Source organism: Delphinapterus leucas, chromosome 17 (genome assembly GCF_059928025.1).
Source record: "Delphinapterus leucas isolate spDelLeu-1000000601 "Yukka" chromosome 17, BTC_Dleu_Yukka2, whole genome shotgun sequence".
In the NCBI taxonomy this organism is placed as follows: domain Eukaryota; kingdom Metazoa; phylum Chordata; class Mammalia; order Artiodactyla; family Monodontidae; genus Delphinapterus; species Delphinapterus leucas.
The window spans coordinates 42,119,157-42,141,291 of record NC_143145.1 but is presented as its reverse complement, the minus strand read 5'-3'; the positions used below and the strand labels follow the sequence as shown (position 1 = coordinate 42,141,291).

Here is a 22,135-nt window from a genome sequence, read left to right as displayed (position 1 = left end):
TATACATACATACGTACATATATAAGTAAATATCATTCACTCAAGTGATTGCCTTTGATTTAAAAAATTCTGTCTCAATTTTAGTAGCACAGAAAAGATACTTGACCATCTGCATGTAATTTGTAGCTGAAACCACCCTTTTGTGTAGACAAGTTGGCTGTTCCATGGGGTCAATAGAAACCAGATATGGTTGGACTTAGATCATCAGCCATTTTGCCCTGGGAACTACTAGGTCAGTGGGTCATAGAAGAGAGAGGGCGGATGGTGCAGCAGGATCCTCAAAGCAGCAACTGAAAGGTCTAGGGATTTTGGTCTTCCTAAGACGCTGAGAAATCTCACCATAACCTCATAAGCTCCGGGCCAGCACAGGTAGAAAGCCGATTAATGAAGGTTAAGCAGCCTGGGTCTGCAGGTGAGCTTCTCCTTTTTGTAAAGGAGAAAAAGCCAAGTGGAGATGTAATTTCAGCAGAGATGGCGAAAGAGGGCAGAGAAAGGAGTGTTTAGAGAATAAACGGAATTGACAAATATATTCCCTTAATAAACACTCAGCAAAACCATTTTGAATGTCAGCTTCCTCCTTGATATATTTAAAAGTTTATTAACCAAGTAATAACTATTTGTTTCTTTTAAAAGTTACAGATTTTTAAGCTGTTTTGCTCTTCTTAACAAAACACAGAATGCCCCTCCCCCAATAAATACACTGCACTGAATTCATATGATTGCAATTTCCCCAGCACATAGACCAGAAATGCCAAGTGGCCTCACGTGTTGTTTTTCTGAAAAAGAAAATGGAATTGTCCCTTTAACAAATACAATCGGTAAGTTGAAAACAATGAAAAGAAAAATATATCCAATTGAAAAAAACATTAGATCCTAAACACTGAGCTTTATCTACTTTAATAACATAAATGCTAGTTTATCTAGATGGGTGTTACCACCTAGTATTACAGTAATTCTGAATAATGCAAACCCAAGTTATAATTACCTGGAATGCTAACTGTTTTTACTAAGACAGTCGCAAAGTTTTTTTGTTGTTTACTTGTTTACTTTTGTAACTGGAGATCTAGATTACAATTTTCAAGGGCTCTGTGGACCAACCCTCTGATGCAAAGCTAGGGTCTTTAATTAGGATAAACTGGGTGGTCCTTTTTTATCCTAAAGTTAGGACTCCACTGCTCATCAAAGTTAGAAGTTTTTGTATCAGCATTTGCAGGTTTTCTCCCCCCAGAATTTCTTTCATTTCTCTTTAACAACAAAAAAAGAAAAGGAATGTATTCCTGAGGGAATTTGCGATTGTTCCCCCAGACAAAGCCAGTCATCGTCTTAAGTGAAGCAGTGACTGTGACAAACTGGCAATTACTTGGTTTTAATTCCTGAACTTGAAATTAAAATGAGAAATATTTCCTTTCAGGGTCTTTTAAAAGAACACTCACTGGTGTGAAACTTGGGCAGCGGCCAATGAGGGGTCTCTGGCTGTGCCAGCCAGGCTCTCCAGGGGAGCAGGTACTGACAGAGGGAAGGGGTGGGAAAGGGGAGGGAAGCCGGCTGGGCAGGGGAGTCATCCGACCCAGGCGGACTTGACAAAGGCTTTGTCAGGACCAGGGGCGCTCAGGCCACCGCCTGTACGGTTAAGTAGACCTCTATCTGGTGGAAACATCTGGGCTCTGAGCACCGCCCGCCTCACTCCCTGCTGGAGCGGCTGGGGAAGGGCTATCAGCCCCCGCGCTGCTCCGTGCAGGGCGCATGGCAGCACCGCCGCGGCCTCCGGTGTCCCGCTAGCCGAGGGGAGCCTTTGTTTTCCCTCCCAAACCCCTCAAACGTCTCTTGTTTCCCCGGTCCTCACCTCCTCCCTATCCCTGGGAAAAGTCTAGATTTTTCTCACTTTGTTAGGCAGAGCACTTCAGTATGATAAAAACAACTTTTCCTTTTTAGTGGGAGGAGTCATCTCTTCTATTCAAAGAGGCCTACCTGGTATCTTCCCTGGATATAAATATAAAATATTAAGCTACTCCCTTAGTATGAGAAAATAGTTGTGTCAATTCTTGTTCTAAGTAGCACCTTCCCCTTTTTATTATACACGCAAACAACTAGGGATGCTGGGAGCGGAGTGACATTTGGAAGCAAAAGCAGAGACTTTTACTGCCTTACATGCATGCCCATTTGACTTCTCACCTTCTAAGCTCGCCTTTGGGGCTTAATGGTTCATGTACATCAGAGACTGGTTTAGGGTGGTTTAGACTGGTAGAAGCTGAGGAGTTACTTTCTTAAATATTCATGACTAAACAGAATGCTAGGGAATCAAACAACACCCTTTGCCTACAACAACACCCTACAAACAACACCCTTTGCCTACAGTTGACATTTGATAAATGTTGCTTTTGCTATTTAATTGGTGATCCTTTAATTCTGTTGAGAGCAGGAACTTTACTACATAAACTCAGAAGTACAAAAATATCATATTCTTGATTTGTTTAAAACCAAATGGTAGGACTTTCCTGGTGGTGCAGTGGTTGAGAGTCCGCCTGCCGATGCAGGGGACGCGGGTTCGTGCCCCGGTCCGGGAAGATCCCACATGCCGCGGAGCGGCTGGGCCCGTGAGCCACGGCCGCTGAGCCTGCGCGTCCGGAACCTGTGCTCCGCAACGGGAGAGGCCACAACAGTGAGAGCCCGTGTACCGCAACAACAACAACAAAAACAAATGGGATCCCTATGTCTTTCCCATGTTGAAATTCTGGAGCTTTATTGATATGTATGATCTTGAAGCTTGCCTTTTTTGTAGGATAGATTCCTAAAAGTGGGATTTTTAGGTCAAAAGGTCAGTGTATTTTGAATTTGAACATATAGTTCTGTGTACTATCTCACAACCAGAAGTATGAGAATGACTGATTATCCACACCCTCACCAGCCTGGAAGTTATCAATCTTTTCAACTTTTGCCAAGCAGATGGGCAAAAATTCAATTTTGCTATTATTTTAATTTGCATTTCCCTGCCTACTGGCAACTGCACTTCCTTTGATCCACTGGCTCATCTGTCTTCTTATTGATTTCTAAAAAGCCTTATGTAAGTAAGGGCTCTTAACTCTTTTTGTGTATGTGTATGCTGCAAATACATATATACTTAATTTATCACTTGTCTTTTGGCTGCCTGTGGGCTAACAAAGACACAGACCCCTACCCCTCAGCTCATATTCCAATGGGGGCATCAGATGAAAGACAGATAATGATAACACAACTTGATAAGGTTGTACACAGATAGTACATCTCAATAAATGCCTGAGGGGGGCACTTCTAATATCTGTAGCAGGCAAAATTTGTTTTCACATTAATATTACTTTTCAATTGGTAATGGAAACAATGTAACTCTATTGAAGGCCACTGGCTTACATTTATCATGAAGTCAGGCAAAAAGGTTGCTACTGTTAATTTTGCCAGGGCTTGACCACTTTTAACCTTATTCAACTTCTAACACTTCTCACATGTCCTCTCTCAACCTATTACTCCCAAATTCCATTCTTCCTCAGAGTGTTTCTATCCACCCTTCTATTTTCATAGGAATGGTATTTGCTAGTTTGTGATTTTTTTTATACATCTCCAGTGAGTGTTAGGCTCTTAATATACACATTAAAGCCATCTAAGAAGCATTAATTTCTTCAAATAGCTGACTATCCAAAAAGAAGTTTCAGACTTTATATTTTAAAATAGGAGAGCCCATTTTCCTGTATAGTATTAACTTATTTAACAAAGTTTGATTGCTTACCTCCTGTATACTAGGCACTGTTTTAAAAACTGTGGTTATAATATTACATCTACATGTTCATGGGACTTATGCTGAGGGAGAGAGAGACATTAAATCAGTATAAACATAAGTTTATAATGTCAGATACATACTATAAAGAAAAAATAAGATAGCATAAGAGAGTGTTATGGGTTGAATTGTGTCCCGCCAAAAGATGTTGAAGTCGTAGTACCTGTGAATGTGACCTTATTTGGAAATGGGATCTTTGCAGGTGATCAAGTCAAGATGAGGTCGTTGGAGTAGGTCTTAACCCAATATGACTGGTGTCCTTATAAAAAGGGGAAATTAGGATACAGTCAGTGACAGACACTCACACAGGGAGAATGTCATGTGAAGATGAAGGCCAAGATCTGAACGATGCTTCTATAAACCAAGGAACACCAGTGATTGCCAGCAAACCACCAGAATCTAGGAACAAGGCATGGAACAGATTCTCCCTCACAGCCTTCAGAACAAACCAACTCTGCCAACACCTTAATTTCAGACTTCCAGCCTCCAGAACTGTGAAACAATAAATTTCTGTTGAATCAGCCACCCAGTTTGTGGTACTTTGTTGTGGAACCCCTAGGAACCTAGGACAGAGAGGGAAAGTAAGATTTTTAGATGGGGTGATGAGGGAAGTTCACATATGAACAGAGAACTGGGAGAAGCATGTACCAGGCAGAGGGAACCTCAAGTGCAAATACCCTCTGCTGGGAGCATGCTTGGCAGGTATAAGGATCACCAAGGTCAGGATTCTTTTTTTTTTTTTTTTTGCGGTACGCGGGCGTCTCACTGCCGGGGCCCCTCCCGCTGCGGAGCACAGGCTCCGGATGCGCAGGCTCAGCGGCCATGGCTCACGGGCCCAGCCGCTCCGCGGCATGTGGGATCCTCCCGGACCGAGGCACAATCCCGTGCCCCCTGCATCGCCAGGCGGACTCTCAACCACTGCACCACCAGGGAAGCCCAAGGTCAGGATTCTTGATGCACAGTGAGCAAAGCGGGAGAAAGTGGGGAGGAGATAAGGTCAGACCATGTAGGGACCGACTGGCCACGTGTGGACTGTTGGCTTTTTCTCTGAGTAAGATGAGAAGCCATTGGAGGACTGTAGGCAGAGAAATGACATCATTGCTGTCACAAGTAGCATATTTAGTTTCTGTTAAGTAGAAAACAAGGTCCAAGTTCCTAATTTATGGTTTCAGTTACGTATCTGTATTAGCCAGTACTCTTGGAGTTGTAAGTAACAGAGGTTCAACTCATACTCAACTAAGCAAGGGAGGGAACTTATTAGATCATATAACCAAAAAGCCCATGAGTAGTTTAGGCAGAGCTGGGGATCAACCCCTATCATCAAAAATCTCTTTCATTTTCTCCTTCTTTCAGTTCTGCCTTCCTCTATGTTGATTTCACTTGCAGATAGGTTTTTGTTATGTGACAAAAGAACCCCTAGCAGCTCTAGACTTTCATGCTTCTTAGTATTGGAAAACCCAATTTATATATAGTCCTACAGTAAGCAATCGTGATTTCTAGAGAGAGCTTTTTTTTTTTTTGCGTTACGCGGGCCTCTCACTGTTGTGGCCTTTCCCGTTGCGGACGCGCAGGCTCAGTGGCCATGGCTCACAGGCCCAGCCGCTCCGCGGCATGTGGGTTCTTCCCAGACCGGGGCACGAACCCGTGTCCCCTGCATCAGCAGGCGGACTCTCAACCACTGCGCCACCAGGGAAGCCCCTAGAGAGAGCTTTTTGATTGACTGGATTGGATCACATGTCCACCTCTTTGGCAAGGGAGCTGACCCACAGGTTGAATGATATGGTGGTTGAGGAGAGTTTACCAACAGAAAGAGTTATGTCAGAGCCACCATTCTGCACAGCTTCAGAACTCTAATTCATCTTATAGTGTATGTGAACGGGACCTCTTGGAGTTGGGGAGTGCACAACCCAGGAGAGGCCACAGATGGTGGTCCTTGGTTCTGTAACTTAAAGAAGGGAGAAAGGAAGCTGTGTGGGCAAAACCAGCAGGTATACCCTAGTACATCTAATTATAACTTTAATAAAGGACTTATGTTTTTTTAAAGACTATTTATGGCAAGGTCTTGGCTGGGCTTTTCCCTTCCTGGAACAAAATATGACTCATAAAATGCAAATCTACAGTAGATATCTAAATACATTTATTTTAACTTATCTAGGGACATACTCTTGAACTTAAGGAATGCCAATAATCCACCTTTGATAACAGCAGTATAAATCGAGTTATAATTCATAAATTCAATGGCTCTTCCTTTCTAAGAACTTTGTGCATTCATTTATTACATGACTATTGGTTGGGCCCCTAATATGGCTAGGCACTGTGTTAGGAATTGCAAATATAGTGCGGGAACCAAACAAACCTGGTTTCTGTGCTCATGGGTGAGATGGACATTGGACAATGAACACATATATAAATATATACTTTATATTGTGATAAGTATGAAAAAGGAAAAGAACTGGGTTCTATCAGAGAGACCTGACAGGAGGTGGGAGGTTAATTTAGATTAGGATCAGGGATTTATCTGAGGTTGTGACATTGAAGCAGAATGCTGAAGGGTAAATAGGAATTAGCCAGATGAAGAGTGGGAGAGGCAGGGAGAGTATTCCAGGCAGAGAGAATGGCATGTGTGAAGGCCTTAAAGAGGTTGGGTATCGCCAGACATCCCTGGCCAGCCTCAGGGACATTAACCCAGACACTTATAATTCCATTGTTTGCTGCTTTCCATAAATTTCTTTTCTTTTTTTTAAAGTCTTTATTGAATTTGTCACAATATTGCTTCTGTGTTATGTTTTGGTTTTATGACTGTGAGGCATGTGGGATCTTAGTTCCCCGACCAGGGATTGAACCCTCACCCTGGAAGGCGAAGGCGAAGTCTTAACCACTGCACCACCAGGGAAGTCCCCGTTATATTTCAAGTTAAATAAATCACACACATTTCCTTTTCATCATTATATAGTAGAATGAATATTTAGATTTCCCCCTCTGATTATTATTTGCATATATTAGTGTATTAAAATATGAAGATCACAAAGTGACAAAAAGTGATCAGAAGGTAGAATTTATTAAAGGATGATTGTAATTATATCATGCTGACAATATGTTTTCAAGTGTTTCATAGTAATTTAACATTTTGGCTTCTATAACTTTGTGGTAGGAAAGAAGATGATAAGATTTAGAAAGGAGACTTACCTGGTGGCTCAGTGGTTGAGAATCCACCTGCCAATGCTGGGGGACATGGGTTTGAGCCCTGGTCCAGGAGGGTCCCACATGCCGTGGAGCAACTAAGCCCGTGCGCCACAACTACTGAGCCTGTGCTCTAGAGCCTGCGCGCCTAGAGCCCATGCTCCGCAACAAGAGAAGCCACTGCAATGAGAAGCCCACGCACCCCGATGAAGAGTAGCCCCTGCGCACAGCAACTAGAGAAAGCTTGCACACAGCAACGAAGGCCCAGTGCAGCCAAAAAAAAAAAAAAAGGTTTAGAAAGAGCTGAGGACACCACGTATATACAGGAGTTTAGTATTTAAAGGTAATTCTCTGAAGTTCTCTCCTGGCACCTGCTAAGTGAAGGACAGAAACCTAGGTACTAACCACTGGTGAAGAGGTAAAACTTGGACGTGTGGTCTAGGCCCTTGATTAATCAGACTCCCAACGGAAAACAGATGGCACACTCAGAAGAGGCTAATTTGGGATGTTTTATATACAAAGGGACTGTTTTCAAAGGTGTGTGTGTGTGCAGGCATCTGGCTCTTCTTTTTTTTTTTTTTTTTTTTTGCGGTACGCGGGCTTCTCAATGTTGTGGCCTCTCCCATTGCGGAGCACAGGCTCCGGACGCGCAGGCTCAGCGGCCATGGCTCACGGGCCCAGCCGCTCCGCGGCATGTGGGATCTTCCCGGACTGAGGCACGAACCCATGTCCCCTGCATCGGCAGGCGGACTCTCAACCACTGCGCCACCAGGGAAGCCCCTGGCGCTCCTTAATGAGCCTTTAATACCCAGGCCCAAAGAGGTGAGGAGAAGAGATGTTTCCTGGACCCAAGAGACAGACACAGAGAGAGAGACAGAGACAGAGACAGAGACACAGAGTCATGTAGCGCTGCCACTCTATATGAGAGGAGCAGTGACCTTTATTCGAGGAACACAGCCAGCTGGAGGCAACTTTATAGGAAGGAAACAAGGGAATTAAGCAACCTGACCTCCTTCTCCTTCCCTTCCTTTGACTTCTAGCTGAACCCAACCGGAAAGCAGAGTCATGAGCAGCCACTAATGTGGTCCATACAGGGTCAATATTCCAGGCAGAGAGTAGGATGGAGAAGAGGAAGAGTAGATCTGTTTGGCATGAAGGAGCAAACAGAGATATTTTTCCATAGTTCTCAACAGGCTTTCTACCACCTCCCAGGTATATAGCTAGCCAATACCATGCTGCCTAGATCCATCCAGTTCTTATTAACTATATTTCATAGTTCATAGAGGCTGGATATGTATTAAAAAATACCAGAAGTGCTTATCTGCTGATTCCTAGGATACGCTGCAAACTGGACAAGTAGTGTCAACTCCTGCTTTTCTAGGTTGAGAGTTATTTGCTGCTTTTTTTTAATAGCTAGACAGTCAACTCCTAAAAATTCACAGTCCAATAGACTTCTGCAATCATGTGCTCTTGGAACAATTCCCTAATTAAGTGACGAGATCTTTGAAGAAAGGCATTTTTAGCCTACTGCTACCACCTTCATTACTCATCCTGGTTTTTAAATATTACAGAAAATTTCAAATATGAAAAATATTATGGAGAATAAGATGATGTATACTCATGTCTACCACCCTAATTTAGAAAATGTTAATATTTTGATGTTTGTTTCGGAATTTTTAAATAAACCATCACAGAGTGGAAGGCTTCTTGTCACTCATTACCTCCATTCATTCGTTAATGCCTTCATTCATTAACTTTCATTTAAAAAAGACGTATTGAGCAACTACTTACTCTACTATAAATCCAGGGAGTAAAAATAAATAAGATCGAGACTTGTTTCCTTTCCTGAAGGTGCTCCCAATCTAGTAGTGTGGGAGCAGATAAGAAAACACCTGGGAAGAATGTGTGTAGAAATGGGAAAGAAGGAATATAGATCCCAGACACCGGGATAAAAACAAATGTGTAAAGATGCTCTTTAAATACAAATTGTATTGAACTGATCTTGGAACAGTGGTGGGTGGCAACCCAATGTGGGTGCCAAAAGAGAAAAGAAGAAGAGAAGAAACAGGAAGAGATGAAGAAAGAAGACAAGAAGAAAAATAAATGACATCATAAGCTCTTGGGGTACTAACTATTTCCCCCTACCTACCCATGGCATTGTTCACAAATACGCCATTCCCACCAGGGCGCTTGATTTAGGGGCTGTGGCTTAGGAAGGTATTTGCAATTTCTGGTACAAAACTGAAACTCCATTCTTTTCTCTCCTATATTGGAATGACATTATCATAGGGATAACCTGGAACCATCGCTAATATATATGAAAAGCAAACTATTTTCAAACTTTGATTTTTTAATTCTGATTCAAAACAATTTGTGCGGAGGCAACTCACCATAACCACATGACAACCATGACAGGTCATGTCTGCGTCTTGTGCAGGGGCCACCATCTATCTTCCTTCTTCACAGACATAATTTTGTGGAGTATTTAGCAGTGTTATCCCCAGAATGGTTGACCGTATATTTGTGGTAGGTGGGTGAGAACACAGAGAGAAACAAACAAACAAACTAAAGAATCAGCAGCTTCTGTGTTGAAAAATTGGCAATATAAGGCCACAGTGGAAACTGAAGAGTAAAATGGATAAAACTGCAATTGCACTAACACAGTGACCATTTTGCCTCTTATTTCTCCTTTGTTTTTTGTTTGACTTTGGCCAATTTTAAGTGTTTGACTTTGGCCAATTTTATGACAATTTCTAGTGCCTAGTCCATAGTAAGCATACAGCCAGCATTAAAATGCTCAGAAAAAAAATAAGTAGATAGCTTTCTTTCAGGACTAAAACTGTATAGTTGTGTATTTAAAAAAATAGTAATTGAGGATAAATACACTACACTGAAAAGCATCATGCGTTCAAGTTCTTCTTACTCGTAATTGACAATAAGTTCTCCAAAATCAGGTTACTGGTTGACTATTAAATGAGTAGTGGAAACTTTTCACAAGGGGAACTATTCCTTTCAAGCTTGAATTTCTTCACATTCTGCCATTCTTAAAGTGGCTGGTTTGCTCTTCCAATAAGGAAGAGTGCAAGCCTATACAGCATCTTGGTGCAAATTAGGAGATGCCCCCCTCGGGGCTCATGCAGCCCTGCCAAATTGTGCCTGTGTGAGAGGAAGTCTTCCTCACTCTTGGCAGCCCCAGACCACCATACACCAGCCCCACTCACCCCCCACTCCCAGGCATGTTTGTGCAGTGCACAAACTGCACAACCAGGTGCCTTGATGCCAGTGCCAAAAAAACATGGCACTGGCATCAGAACAATACACTGAACACCTCCCAATGCTGGGCACTCAGCCAGGTACTGGAAAGAAAAAGAGGAATAAAACAGAGTCTACTTTTGGAGACTGGGAAGAGGGCCATGTAAACAGATTACCACAATAAGACCTAGTAAAGTGATCAAAGAGAAACACACAGAGATTGCTGTTGAATCACAAATGAAAGAACCACTCATTTCTCTTGGATGTGGCTGCAGTCAGGGAAAATTCAGAAAGGAAGAGGCATTTGAATTGGGGTTCAATGTGTGATGAGTGGACGTTTATGAGGTGGGAAAGGGTGTTGAGACTTTTGGTGATAAGGATGGGCTCGAGAGTTTTTTCTGGTACCCACAAACTCAATTAAGCTTCAGTTGCAGCTTTATCGCTTTGATCTAGGTCTTGGGTCCCACCATTTTTGTTGGATTTGTCTATGTCTCTTTTTGCCTTTGAAGTGATCCAGACAAGCTCAGCAGTGGGGCTTGTATAAACAGAGTAATAAACAGTGTTCATTTGCCAGGACTGTCCCCCTGCAGAGCTCTCTCTCGGGCACCTGAGGAGGCAGCAGGTGACTGGTCAAAGGCTGGGGATTTGGGAGCGTGGCCAAATGGCCTCCTTGAAGATACAGCACACAAGGACATTCCAGGAAGAGGGAGCAGCATAATCCCACAGTATTTTGTTTGCCAGATGGAAATATCCTTAGTGACAAACATTTAATTTGCCTGCAGGTGTGACCTTTGGTTATGCAATAGAATTGTGGATTAGCTAGAATGTAATTTTTGAAAGCCCTAGACTGCTGTTTCCCTAGAAGGATCAGTAAGTTTTGCCCAGAAAAGCTGTTCCAAGACCACAGATGACATTTCGAACTCTAGTAAACCTTTTCCCTTGTTAGCACATGCTACTGGTTGCTAGAAAACACAGCTCCACGCAAGCCACTGTCACTCTGAGAGAAGCAGCTCTCTGTGTGTCCTTTTGGCAGGAAGTCAGGGATGTCTTTTCTGGGTCATTAAGGGAGAGCAGTCATACACAGGCATCAGACTGATTGTATTGGGGCGCAAGAGTCAGAGGCAATGAACTTTCTTTCTTCCCCTAGAACTTTATTTCTTCCTCTGACATTGCCATCATGTTCTGAAATGACGGTGTTCTCTGAACCTGTTTGTGGAGTTCAAGGCAGACTAGAAGCTTCACTGGGCACTGTTCTGTACAATAGCAACACCAACAATAAACCCGCTGACGCCGTTTTTACTGATTAGTTCCAGACTAGCTATTCCAGGCCACACACTCATAAACCAAGTTCTCCTTTGATGACCCTAATGTTGTAATAAAAGATGGCGGTGAGTCATACAGCACCAGCTCTCAGGAACTGCCCGAGGGCCCTCACTGCAAGAGGACAGCCACAGAGAGTTGAGGGGTGTGTCAGTCCATATTTAAGGATGTTGCTAAAGGGGATCACATGTTGACGAATATCGTTGGGAAAGTATCATATACCAAAATACTCTTAATCACTCCATAAAGACTTCACATTCTTTAGCTCAGGAATGTGAAAAAAATACCCCCATTCCACCAGTTGCTTATGCCAAAAATCTAGGCCATTTATTTCTCTCTTTTCTTCATTACCTTCCCCGATTGATCAGTCTGTAAGTCAGCCTCCAAATTATTTCTCTCTTTTCTTCATGTATTTATTTCTCTCTTTTCTTCATTACCTCCCCCGATTGATCAGTCTGTAAGTCAACCTCCAAATTACATATTGATCTGTCCACCTCTTTTTATCTCTGTGCCACAACCCCAGTCCAAGCCACAATAATCTCATCCCCAGACAACCTCAGGAGCCCACCTACTGGTTTCTCCACAGTCGCTCTGCCTCCCCTCCACCTCTGACTTCTGTATGTAAATTTCTTTCTAAGTATAAACAAATGGTTCTGTATTATTTAATTTATTCAGTGAATATATGCAACTTTTTTTTTTTTTTTGGCTGTGCTACGTGGCATGTGGGATCTTAGTTCCCCGACCAGGGATCGACCCCACACCCCCTGCATTGGAAGCGTGGAGTCTTAACCACTGCAGCACCAGGGAAGTCCTATACAACTTTTAAAACAAAAAAATTACATACAATAAAACATGCTGTAAACAACTAAAAGTAAACAAACTGGAAAAGTATTTGATAAAAATATGATAAACACTTAAAATAGATTTGATAGACATAATATATATAAGCTTATACGCTCGAAAAGAAAAACATTAAGACCATCAGCCTTAAAATGCATAAGGAAAGTTGTACTTTGAAATAAACTTTGATTTTTAACCAAAAAATGGGTAATGATGTTAATATCAAATCACTGAAAATTAAATACAAATAGGTAGCAAACAAAAAATTTTCTATCTCACTAATAATCAGATAAGTGAAAATTAAAAGTGAGATATCACTTTTTGCCTATGAGAGTAGCAAGACTTTTTAAAAAATTTAATAAATCTATCATTTTCATCCACAGTTTGTAGGAGTATATAATTTCTTTGGTAAGAATTTTGGCAATGACAGATATCTCAAAAGCTCACATTTTACTTCTAGGAATTTATCATAAGGCAATAATCACAGCTATGGGAAAAGATTCAACTAAATATAATGGCTTATCTAAGAATGATTTATAAAAACAAAATTCGGAGAAAATATAAGTTAGCTACAAATTTAACATAATTCCAATAAATATACCTTCCGAATTTTTTTAGTAGAAAAAACTGATCCAAAAAGTCAAATGAAAAAATAAACAAGAATGGCCAGGAAAACTCTGGGAGGGGATAAGAGCAATGAGGACTAATAGTACCAGATATATATGGGAACATATTTTAAGCCATCAATGGTTAAAAGAGTGTGGCACTAGAATGTTAATAGAGAGACAAATGGAAGAGTATAGACAAAAAACACATACATGACTTTGTGAAAAAGGAAGCATCTCAAATCAAAGGAGGAAAAGGTGGGCTACTGAATAAATGATGGTAAGACAACTAGATAGGTATAAAGAAAAAAGTTGGATCCATGCCTTTGTAACATTACTCCCTCCAAAATAAATACATATACATACACACACACACACACACACACACACACACACACACATATAAATTGGACCTGTAGAAGCCCTATAGAAGGAATCAAAGTACTAGAAGAAAACAAGGGAGAAAAATCAGGAAGGCCTTTCTAATGATGACATAAAAGAAGCCATAAAAGTAAATATTGACAAGTTTGACTATATAAAAATATATTACAAAATTTCTACATGGCAAGATTCCACAAGAAAAACCAAAACCAAAAACAAACTGGGAAAAAGCTGTGATCTACCATCTTAACCATTTTTAAGCATACGGTTCTGTAGCGTTAAGTATATTCACATTTTTGTGCAACCTTTGCCACCATCCATCTCCAGAATTCTTCTCATTTTGCAAAACAAACTCTGTACCCATTAAACAGTAATGCCCCATTCCTCTCTCTGCATTCTACTTCCTATCTCTGTGAATTTGACTACTGGTACCTTGTATAAGAGGAATCATGTAGTATGTGTCCTTTTGTGACTGACTTATTTTGCTTAACATAATGCCCTCAGGATTCATCCATGTTGTAGCATGTGTCAGAATTTCCTTCTTTCCTTTCTGAGGCTGAATAACATTCCATCGTATGTGTACACCACGTTTTTAATCCATTCATCAGTCAGTGAACATGTGGGTTGCTTGGCAATTTTGAAAAATGCTGCTCTGACTATGGGTGTACAAATATCTCTTCAAGCCCTTACTTGTATATATATATTTTTTATAGGAATGCAGATGTTGGTCCTCAAGAGAGAAGTAATTTGTCTCTTTTTTTTTTGAAATTTATTTTAGTTTTGGCTGCGTTGGGTCCTTGCTGCTGTGCGCAGGCTTTCTCTAGTTGCGGCTAGCAGGGGCTACTCTTCCTTGTGGTGCGTGGGCTTTTCATCGCTGTGTCTTCTCTTGTTGCGGAGTATGGGGTCTAGGCATGAGGGCTTCAGTAGTTGTGGCTCAGCTTTAGAGCGCAGGCTCAGTAGTTGTGGCGCACGGGCTCAGTTGCTCCGCAGCATGTGGGATCTTCTCAGACCAGGGCTCAAACCTGTGTCGCCCACATTGGCAGACGGATTCTTAACCACTGCGCCACCAGGGAAGCCCCCTATTTTTATATTTAAAATATTTTGCACCATGGAAATTGCATTAGGACTCAACTGCGGTATAACAAACCACCCCAAAACTGGATGACTTATAACAACAGCGATTTATTAATTCCCCTGGTTCTGTGGGTTGGCTGGGTTGTCCTTCTGCTTGTTTACCTGGCCTCAGTCATGTGGTGGAATTCGACTGGGAGATCTGGTGGGCACAAAGGTCCAAATGGGCTTCATTCATATGTCTGGCAGTTGGTCTTGGCTCTTGCCTGGTTTTCTTCCACGTGACCTCTTTTCCTCTAGTAGGTTAAATCAGTTTCCTTAATGGCAGACTCAGAGAAGTGTTCAAGAGGGGAATTCACAGGGGTCTGTGACCTTGAATAGGAAAAAAAAAAAACTACATCTGTTTTTACTAACTGCTAACTAAAATTTAGAATTGGCTTCAGTTATGAATATAGGCAACAAAGCACAAAAGTATTGGGAGTAACTGTGATCTTGTCACCAAATGAAATCACAAATAGTTTTTCAATATTGTTTATGTTCATCACCACTATGAAACTTGAAATTAGACTCACTGCTAAATCTTATTATTTAACGCTTAAAGAAGCACATATATGCCATGGCACAAAAATGATTAAGGAACTCCTGTCTGAAAGGGAAGGGCATCTTGCCCCTTCCCCTTTCACTCTTGCTGCTGGCTGGCATGTGGAACTAGCAATGGGCCATCTTAGACACGCAGGTGAGAATTACACCTCTTCAGATGATAGAACAGCCAGATTGGAAGAGCCTATGTCTCTGGGACCCTGGAATCTCCATGCAACCTCGGATTGCTTACACCCAAATTGCTACTTCAAAGAAGAATAATGTCTACTTTGTTTACAGCAGTGTTATTTTGTGTCTTTATTTGAGCAGCTGAACCTATTTCCTTATTAATACAACAGCAGTTATCATATTTTGTAATTATATATTGATTTGTGATTATTTTTGTTTGTTTAAATGTCTTTACCAGTAAAGAATAAGTTCTTTGAGGACATGGTAGGTATTTGTTCACTCTGGAATCCTAGCAACTGGTACAGTGTAGGCACAGAGTAGATTCTTAATAAATGTTTCAAAATGAATGAAATAATAGCATAAGAAAATGTGTATGAGCATATTAGGCTAATCAAATAACATTGTACAGGCAGTATGTAAAAACAAGCAAAAAGCCTCTGCATAGAAAAAAGGTTGGAAGAAAATACAAAATGTGAATAGTAACTGTTTGAATTATAGGTTTTAGCATGATGTTTTCCTACTTTTGCCTATATTTTCCAAATTTCCTTTAATGAGATTTAAGAAAAAGAAAACAGATATATAATAAAAAACATATAACAAAACAAAATGGACCGAGGAGAAGTTAGCTGATCCCTGAGGGCCATGGAGAAGTTGGAGGAGGTGTGTGGAGTATTCTTGTCTGGGGAGATTTAACCAGCTGTGGTCTGGTGCAGACCTCTCAGACCCTTTAGATACTCAAGGTGTCATATAAAAGCCAACAGGCCAGCTTGACTCTTAACATAAAGAATGAAACTCACTTCTTAACAGAGGCCATGGAAAAAGTAAGAGGTGGAGCAATATTCTGGAACAATAATGCATAGCTCTTTACAACGTAGTAACAACCATAGGACAATCTTTATTGGGCTAAAGCTTGGAAATAAATTTTATTATATTTCATTCACAATTACACAGATGAATCAGTTATAGTCACCATGAAGAGAGTCATAAACTCAAAGATGACAGAGTAAGCAACTGCCACAGCTAAAAGCCAAGTTAACAAATTGTGCTTCTGTGGGCATTAATTTCTTAATGTTAATTTTTTGTTAAGCACTGAGCTTCTGCCTTGATTATAACCTTGATTGAAGAAAAGTGTACGCATATTTCAAATACACTGATTTTAATACCAAGAAATTACACTAAGGACATATTTTCATGTATTCATAATTCTAAAAAAAATTAACTTCAAGATTGGCAAATAATAGATGCTTAATAAGTGTTAATTGGTGACAGTGTGTTATCCACAGAATAATTTTAAAGGTTCTTAATTTTTCCTCTATTGACATTAATTGAAATTCTGCCTTCAAGTTTAAATATCTAAAGGCTCATAACATCTTTAGTATGCATTTATGATTATGTGAATTATTAGAAACGGCTATATTTTTTGATATAGATTGACTGGCCTGGAGACAAGAAAACAAATGAAAGAGGTCCATCAGAAAGATGTGAAATTGGGTACGGGAAATAAAACAAGAGAAGTTAATAATAGCCAATGATAACTGTTAAGAAATAATTTTTAACAAGACTGTATAGTCATGATCTCATACAGATATAAAGTCCACACATGTTAAAAATTTCATTTAACTCATTAATTAGTGGGGGAACCAGTAAGATTTTGCAACCAATTCAAAGAAGTATTTTAAAAAAATGTATTCAAACTACTAGACATCTATAGGCAGTCAGGAATGCTTAAGTAAATCTGCTTAATAGATATGAAACTGGCAAAAACAGATAATATCCATAGAACAATAACCAACTGAATCTCCTATGGATATAATTTGCATAAGTTATGGACAAGAATTATTTGCATTATTGTCAATATTCTGCAACTTACAGAATTGTAAAATAGTTCAAAGACAATGAAAGGCACAAAAACCCCATAAAATCAGATAAACTGGAGAATGTCTAACTTTCCCTTAAGACACCCAACAATCCTTTTGGTCCCTTTAAACAGCCTTTCTTCACGGTTTCCCTACACAGATGACTTGAGTGCTATTTATGGGCCAGGCATTGCCCTAGATGCCTTGAAGATATTAACTCATTTAATTCTCACAAGAACTTTATGAGGCAGGTTCTATTACTATTACCATTTCACAGGGGAGGGATCTAAAGCACAAGAAAAGGTAAGTCTGTCACCCAAGGTCACAGTGATAGTAGGAGGTAGAACCAGGATCTGAATCCAGGTGGTTTTGCACAAGTTATGCTGCCATGGATGTGAGTATATGAAGATAAAAGAATTGACAGGACCTGACAAGTTAGATAACATTAGATATAGAAGCAGGAAGAGGTAATGGTGACTCCAAAGTGTTTCCCCTGGTTGTGAGAAGGGGGACGCTGTCCAGATAAAAAGACTAAGAAGAGGAGTCAGTTTAACTTGGTTTTTAGACATATACTTTGAAGTAATGGCAAGATGTGGAGATGGAAAAGTCCAGCTAGGCAGGAGACCAGAACTAGAGATGTAGATGTGATTTTTTTAAATTGAGCAGGTTTATTAGACTTTGGTATCAGAAACACTAGTGTGTGTCTGTCAGAACTAAAGGACAGAAGCCCAGAGAGAAAAGAGAATATTATGCAGGAGGACTAAGGTCCTGCATAGGCTGAAGAGAGCCAGTGTCAGGGAGTAAAACCAAAGCAGGGTGAATTGACTGGAGTTCTTAGGTCCAGACAACAGAGTACTCTCCCATGGGTTTAAGGAGAAACATTAAAATGGAGTCACAAATGCAGAGAGCTAGGGTTGAGGCTGAAAGGTAAAAAGAGGCTACTATCGTGGAGGAGCTTTATCCAACACGCCGTAAAACTGGTCAAGCAGGGAGGGGTCATGATCAGAGGCACCCTTTAGAAAGAACAAGTGTGGCTGCAGCGCGAAAAATCTGGTCAAATCTGGAGGCAGGAGGTGTTACTGGGAAACAGATGTAGGCAGCTGCTGGCTTGGACCAAGTCAGGTCGTGGCAACTAGACCCAACGATAATATTTGAGGGGCCTGATGGTAAGAGTGCCAAAAGAGGCTCATATACCATGTGAATAAGGGTTTAAAAGTTATAAATCAAGGTAGTAAACTGTCAAATTATTCTCTTTCCTACTGCCTCGATGAATATCAATACATCTTCAGAAGAACCTGGAAGGAAGGGGGAGAGCCCGGGCGAGATCCGTCGAATTTAGGCGGGGCTTTCCTGGAACCTATAAGGCCGAGGAGCGCGGCGGCGGCGGCGCAGACGCAGGGGACCACAGCGACACCTGTCTCATCTCCGACGGGCGCCCAGCTGTCTCCTCCCCGCGGCTAAGAGGTGCGCAGACAGAGCTGCCGGGGGCGTGGCGTGGCGTGGCGAGGAGAGGCGTGTCCGGGCGCTAACAGCGCGAGGTCGAAGGGCACGGCGGCGTCCCTGTCATGGCGGCCTCCACGCTGGTGTCGGTGTGGGGCCCGCTACGGCCCGGCGTCCCCGGCCTGTGCCGCTGCCGGCAGCCCAGGGGCCTGTGGGCGCACGCATGGCGGCTCCCGGAGCCCGCGGGGTCCGGGCGGAGCGTGGCCGCGGTCAGCGGACCTGGCGCCTCGGGCACTGACCGCTACTGCTTGGAGCTGCTGCGGTGAGCGAGCCGGAGTGCCCCCGGCCGGGAGGTCGGGGAGCAGGCCGAAAGGGACCCTGGTGGGCGCGGCGGGCCTCGGGTAGGACCTGCACCTTCCCTGTGTCCCTCAGCGTGTGAGCTCGGGTGGATGGGGGAGTGAGGCAACAGGAGCTTTCACACTGGTCACGAATTTGTGGCAAAATGCCTTCGTCTGTCACCTTGCCCGAGCCTTAACTCTACCTAATTAAACGCTTTGCATGAATAGCTTTTTAAAATTCGAAAGATGGCTAGTAACTAATTTCGATTAAGCAGTAGTTAACTTTGAGTTCTTCCTATGTGTCAGGCACTATGCAAAGTAGTTTACAAGTAAATTATCTAATTTTCGTTACAAAGTGTGAGGGAACACCTACCATTTACAGTTATGTGGATTAGAGCATTTAGAACAATGCCTGGCACAAAGCAGGGGTACAGTGAGTACGATATAAACTTTATTATCTCATCTAGCAGACATGGAAATGAAGGTTTAGAGAAATTATGGAATTTACCTGAGTTCAGTGGAATCTAAGCCTCATAAAGTCAGTTATTCTGGTAACACGCGAAAGGTATAGCACATAGCAGTCGCTGTTAATCATTTACGGGATAAATTGGATGAATCAGGTTACCTGGTACATGTGGGCAGGGGCCTGCCTTGGAATCCAGGCCTGACTTCAGGAGTGAATGGCTTACCACCACCACCCCCGGTCCCGCCCCCGCTGCCCTTTTGCTGCCCTTAATTCGTAACAGTGGCAAAAAGTCTCAAAGTACCTGGTCTCAAGGACTTCTGAGAAGTGCTAGAATAGTTAAACTATCTTGAATTTGATTGGGCTAGTATATCCAATTTTTTTGAATTCCATTGTAGCAAAATGTAGCATAACGACAACATTCCCATGCATTTCAGTATTTTGTTTTGTTTTTAATCACTTTTTAAAATAGTGTTCCTACCCCACCTTATTTACTTGTTGATTGCTTGTAGGAGAAACAAGGTAGCATTAGTGGAAATCAGGTCATTAAGAATTGTAATAGCCAAAAAGATTATATTCATCTATATAATTTTTAAGTTATCATTTTTTGATGATAAGACATTTAAGTTACCAAAATGTATACCATCCATATCCACTCGTTCAGTGCAATTTTTCTTTGACACCAGTAGTATCCTAACTTTCCTATCCAGGGTTGAATCACTCTTACTAATTTCTTATATATTCTTTTAGAAATTGTCTGTGGATATCACATAACAGCTTTTCTCAAATATATATTTATAAATGGCCAGATACTTAATCTGTCCATATTGGTATTTAAGTGGAATGGAGGCTGTTGACTCTAGCGATTTATCGAAAAGCAGGCAGCAGGCAGACCTTATCTGAGTTTATTAATCCTAGCTCTGTCACTTGGGAAAGTTAATTACTTTAAGAGTCAGCTATTTCCTCATATGTAGATTTCTACTTCTACTTTATAACATGGTTGTGAGGATTAAGTTACATGATGTATATAAAAATGCTGGTACATAACAAATGCTCAATAAATAGTTTAAAATAAAAACAAAATGAACTTGAAAGGAAGATTAGAACTTTTAGCTTCTAATTGTCCATTAATCTTTGCAAGATTTGGCCTCCGAAATTGTGTGTGCAGGGTTGTTTTGGACATGTATCTTATGCAAGGCCTCCAAATATCAGACAAGATACTAGACTATAACTTCAGATTAGCCAGCCGAGGATCTTCTAGGAATCAAGGTTCCTGGGAAAATCTCAAGCCTAATTTACATAGGCTTCTCGGGGTTTGGTTTGAGGAACACCACCTCAGGCCTTGGGATTAGTGTTATAATAAGATGAGGAGGTGGCAGTGGTGATATCTGGAAGTGCAGTTCTCCAGCCTCACTGAGGAACCACTTCTTCTTTTGTGCTTCAGTGGCACAGGTCCGTGGAATTAGCATAGCAGTCCTAGCACTAGATATGCTTACTTCTCATATGTCTGTCTCTCCCTGCTAGATTGAAGTCTATACCTATCTTCAGTGTCTAGCGCAGTGCCTGGCACGTGCTAGGCACTGAATAAATGTTTGAATGAATGAATGAATGAAAGGTTATTGACGCTGCTGCTGTATAAAGCCATCATAGCATAGCATTTCTCATTGTCTGGAACAGTTCTTAGGTAACTGGACCTTGGTTAGCTATTTATAGGTTATCCTTGTATACCAGTAATCAACGTTGATAACAATGATCCTGATTGATGAAGAAATGGTTAAATAGTGTATCCTATTTAAAGAAGAGGGTAATATTGTTTAGAAAAATTTCCAAAGTATTTTAAAAATTGTTAACAGGGCAAACCATTAGCTGTGTAGAATATCTTATTTCCCAGAGACTGTTACAGTTCTGTTATGTCTTCATTTCATTTTCCATTTTCATGTAAGAAACTTGAAGTACTTCACATGTTGGTTATTTTTAAGGAGATACGAAACAGGTAGAATATCAATCCTCATTTTTCAAGTTAGGAAATAGACATGACTGGTATCATTTCTGTCAATAACTAGTTGAATGATGGAAATTAAGATTGCAGTTTGATTCCTATTCAGTGTTTTCTTACTGTCTCATATTAACTTTCACGTGTTTTAAACACCTTTGAAGTTTAGAGACTGTTTATAATAAAATAAAATTTAGAAATGTTTACATCTATATATATTTACAAGTATAAGCTATAAAGTTTTGTCTGAACTCTCCATATTGTAGCTGAAACCGCATATGGTGAGATTTTTTAGTAGAGCTGTCTTGTGATAACAAGGTTACTGCTATCTATTCATGATCTCTCCCTTTTGTTTATGTGGAAGTTGGGGGAATTGTGAAGGTTTAAGTTCTCTGTTAGCTGCAGGACAAAGTGTGAACCAATTGAAAAGTGGGAGTAGTCTGAATTTCAAACCTAAACTCCGTGGAATGAGGTTGGACCCATTTTATACTGAGTACTGTTTTATAGGAAATACTGTTATATTAAGGTTCCAGTGTATTACAGTGAAAGTAGCCTTGTCAATAGGCAGTCTGGTAAGCACTTTATTTATGTATGTATGTATGTATGTATGTATGTATGTATGGCTGCGCTGGGTCTTCGTTGCTGTGTGCAGGCTTTTCTCTAGTTGTGGTCAGTGGGTGCTACTCTTCGTTGTGGTGCGTGGGCATCTCATTGCAGTGGCCTCTCTTGTTGCGGAGCACCGGCTCTAGGCACGCGGGCTTCAGTAGTTGTGGCACATGGACTTCAGTAGCTGTGGCTCATGGGCTCTAGAGCGCAGGCTCAG

General features: G+C 41.2%; 1 protein-coding gene across 7 annotated transcripts in view; it reads left to right on the top strand.

The window, feature by feature from the left end:
* Positions 1-18,489: 18,489 nt before the first annotated feature.
* NDUFAF6 (NADH:ubiquinone oxidoreductase complex assembly factor 6) overlaps positions 18,490-22,135 on the top strand; it is a 36,303-nt gene continuing 32,657 nt past the window's right edge. The window contains exon 1 of one of the 7 annotated variants that reach the window (XM_089898889.1): positions 18,490-18,542. Coding sequence is in view for 3 of the 7 variants with exons in the window: in XM_089898887.1 (XP_089755013.1) it covers positions 18,644-18,840 (197 nt within the window). In the remaining 4 variants the exon portion in view is untranslated. Of the gene's footprint in view, positions 18,543-18,594; positions 18,920-22,135 lie in introns of those variants that run through there. The other 6 variants (XM_089898887.1, XM_022584761.3, XM_022584760.3 and 3 more) reach the window with 6 other exon arrangements.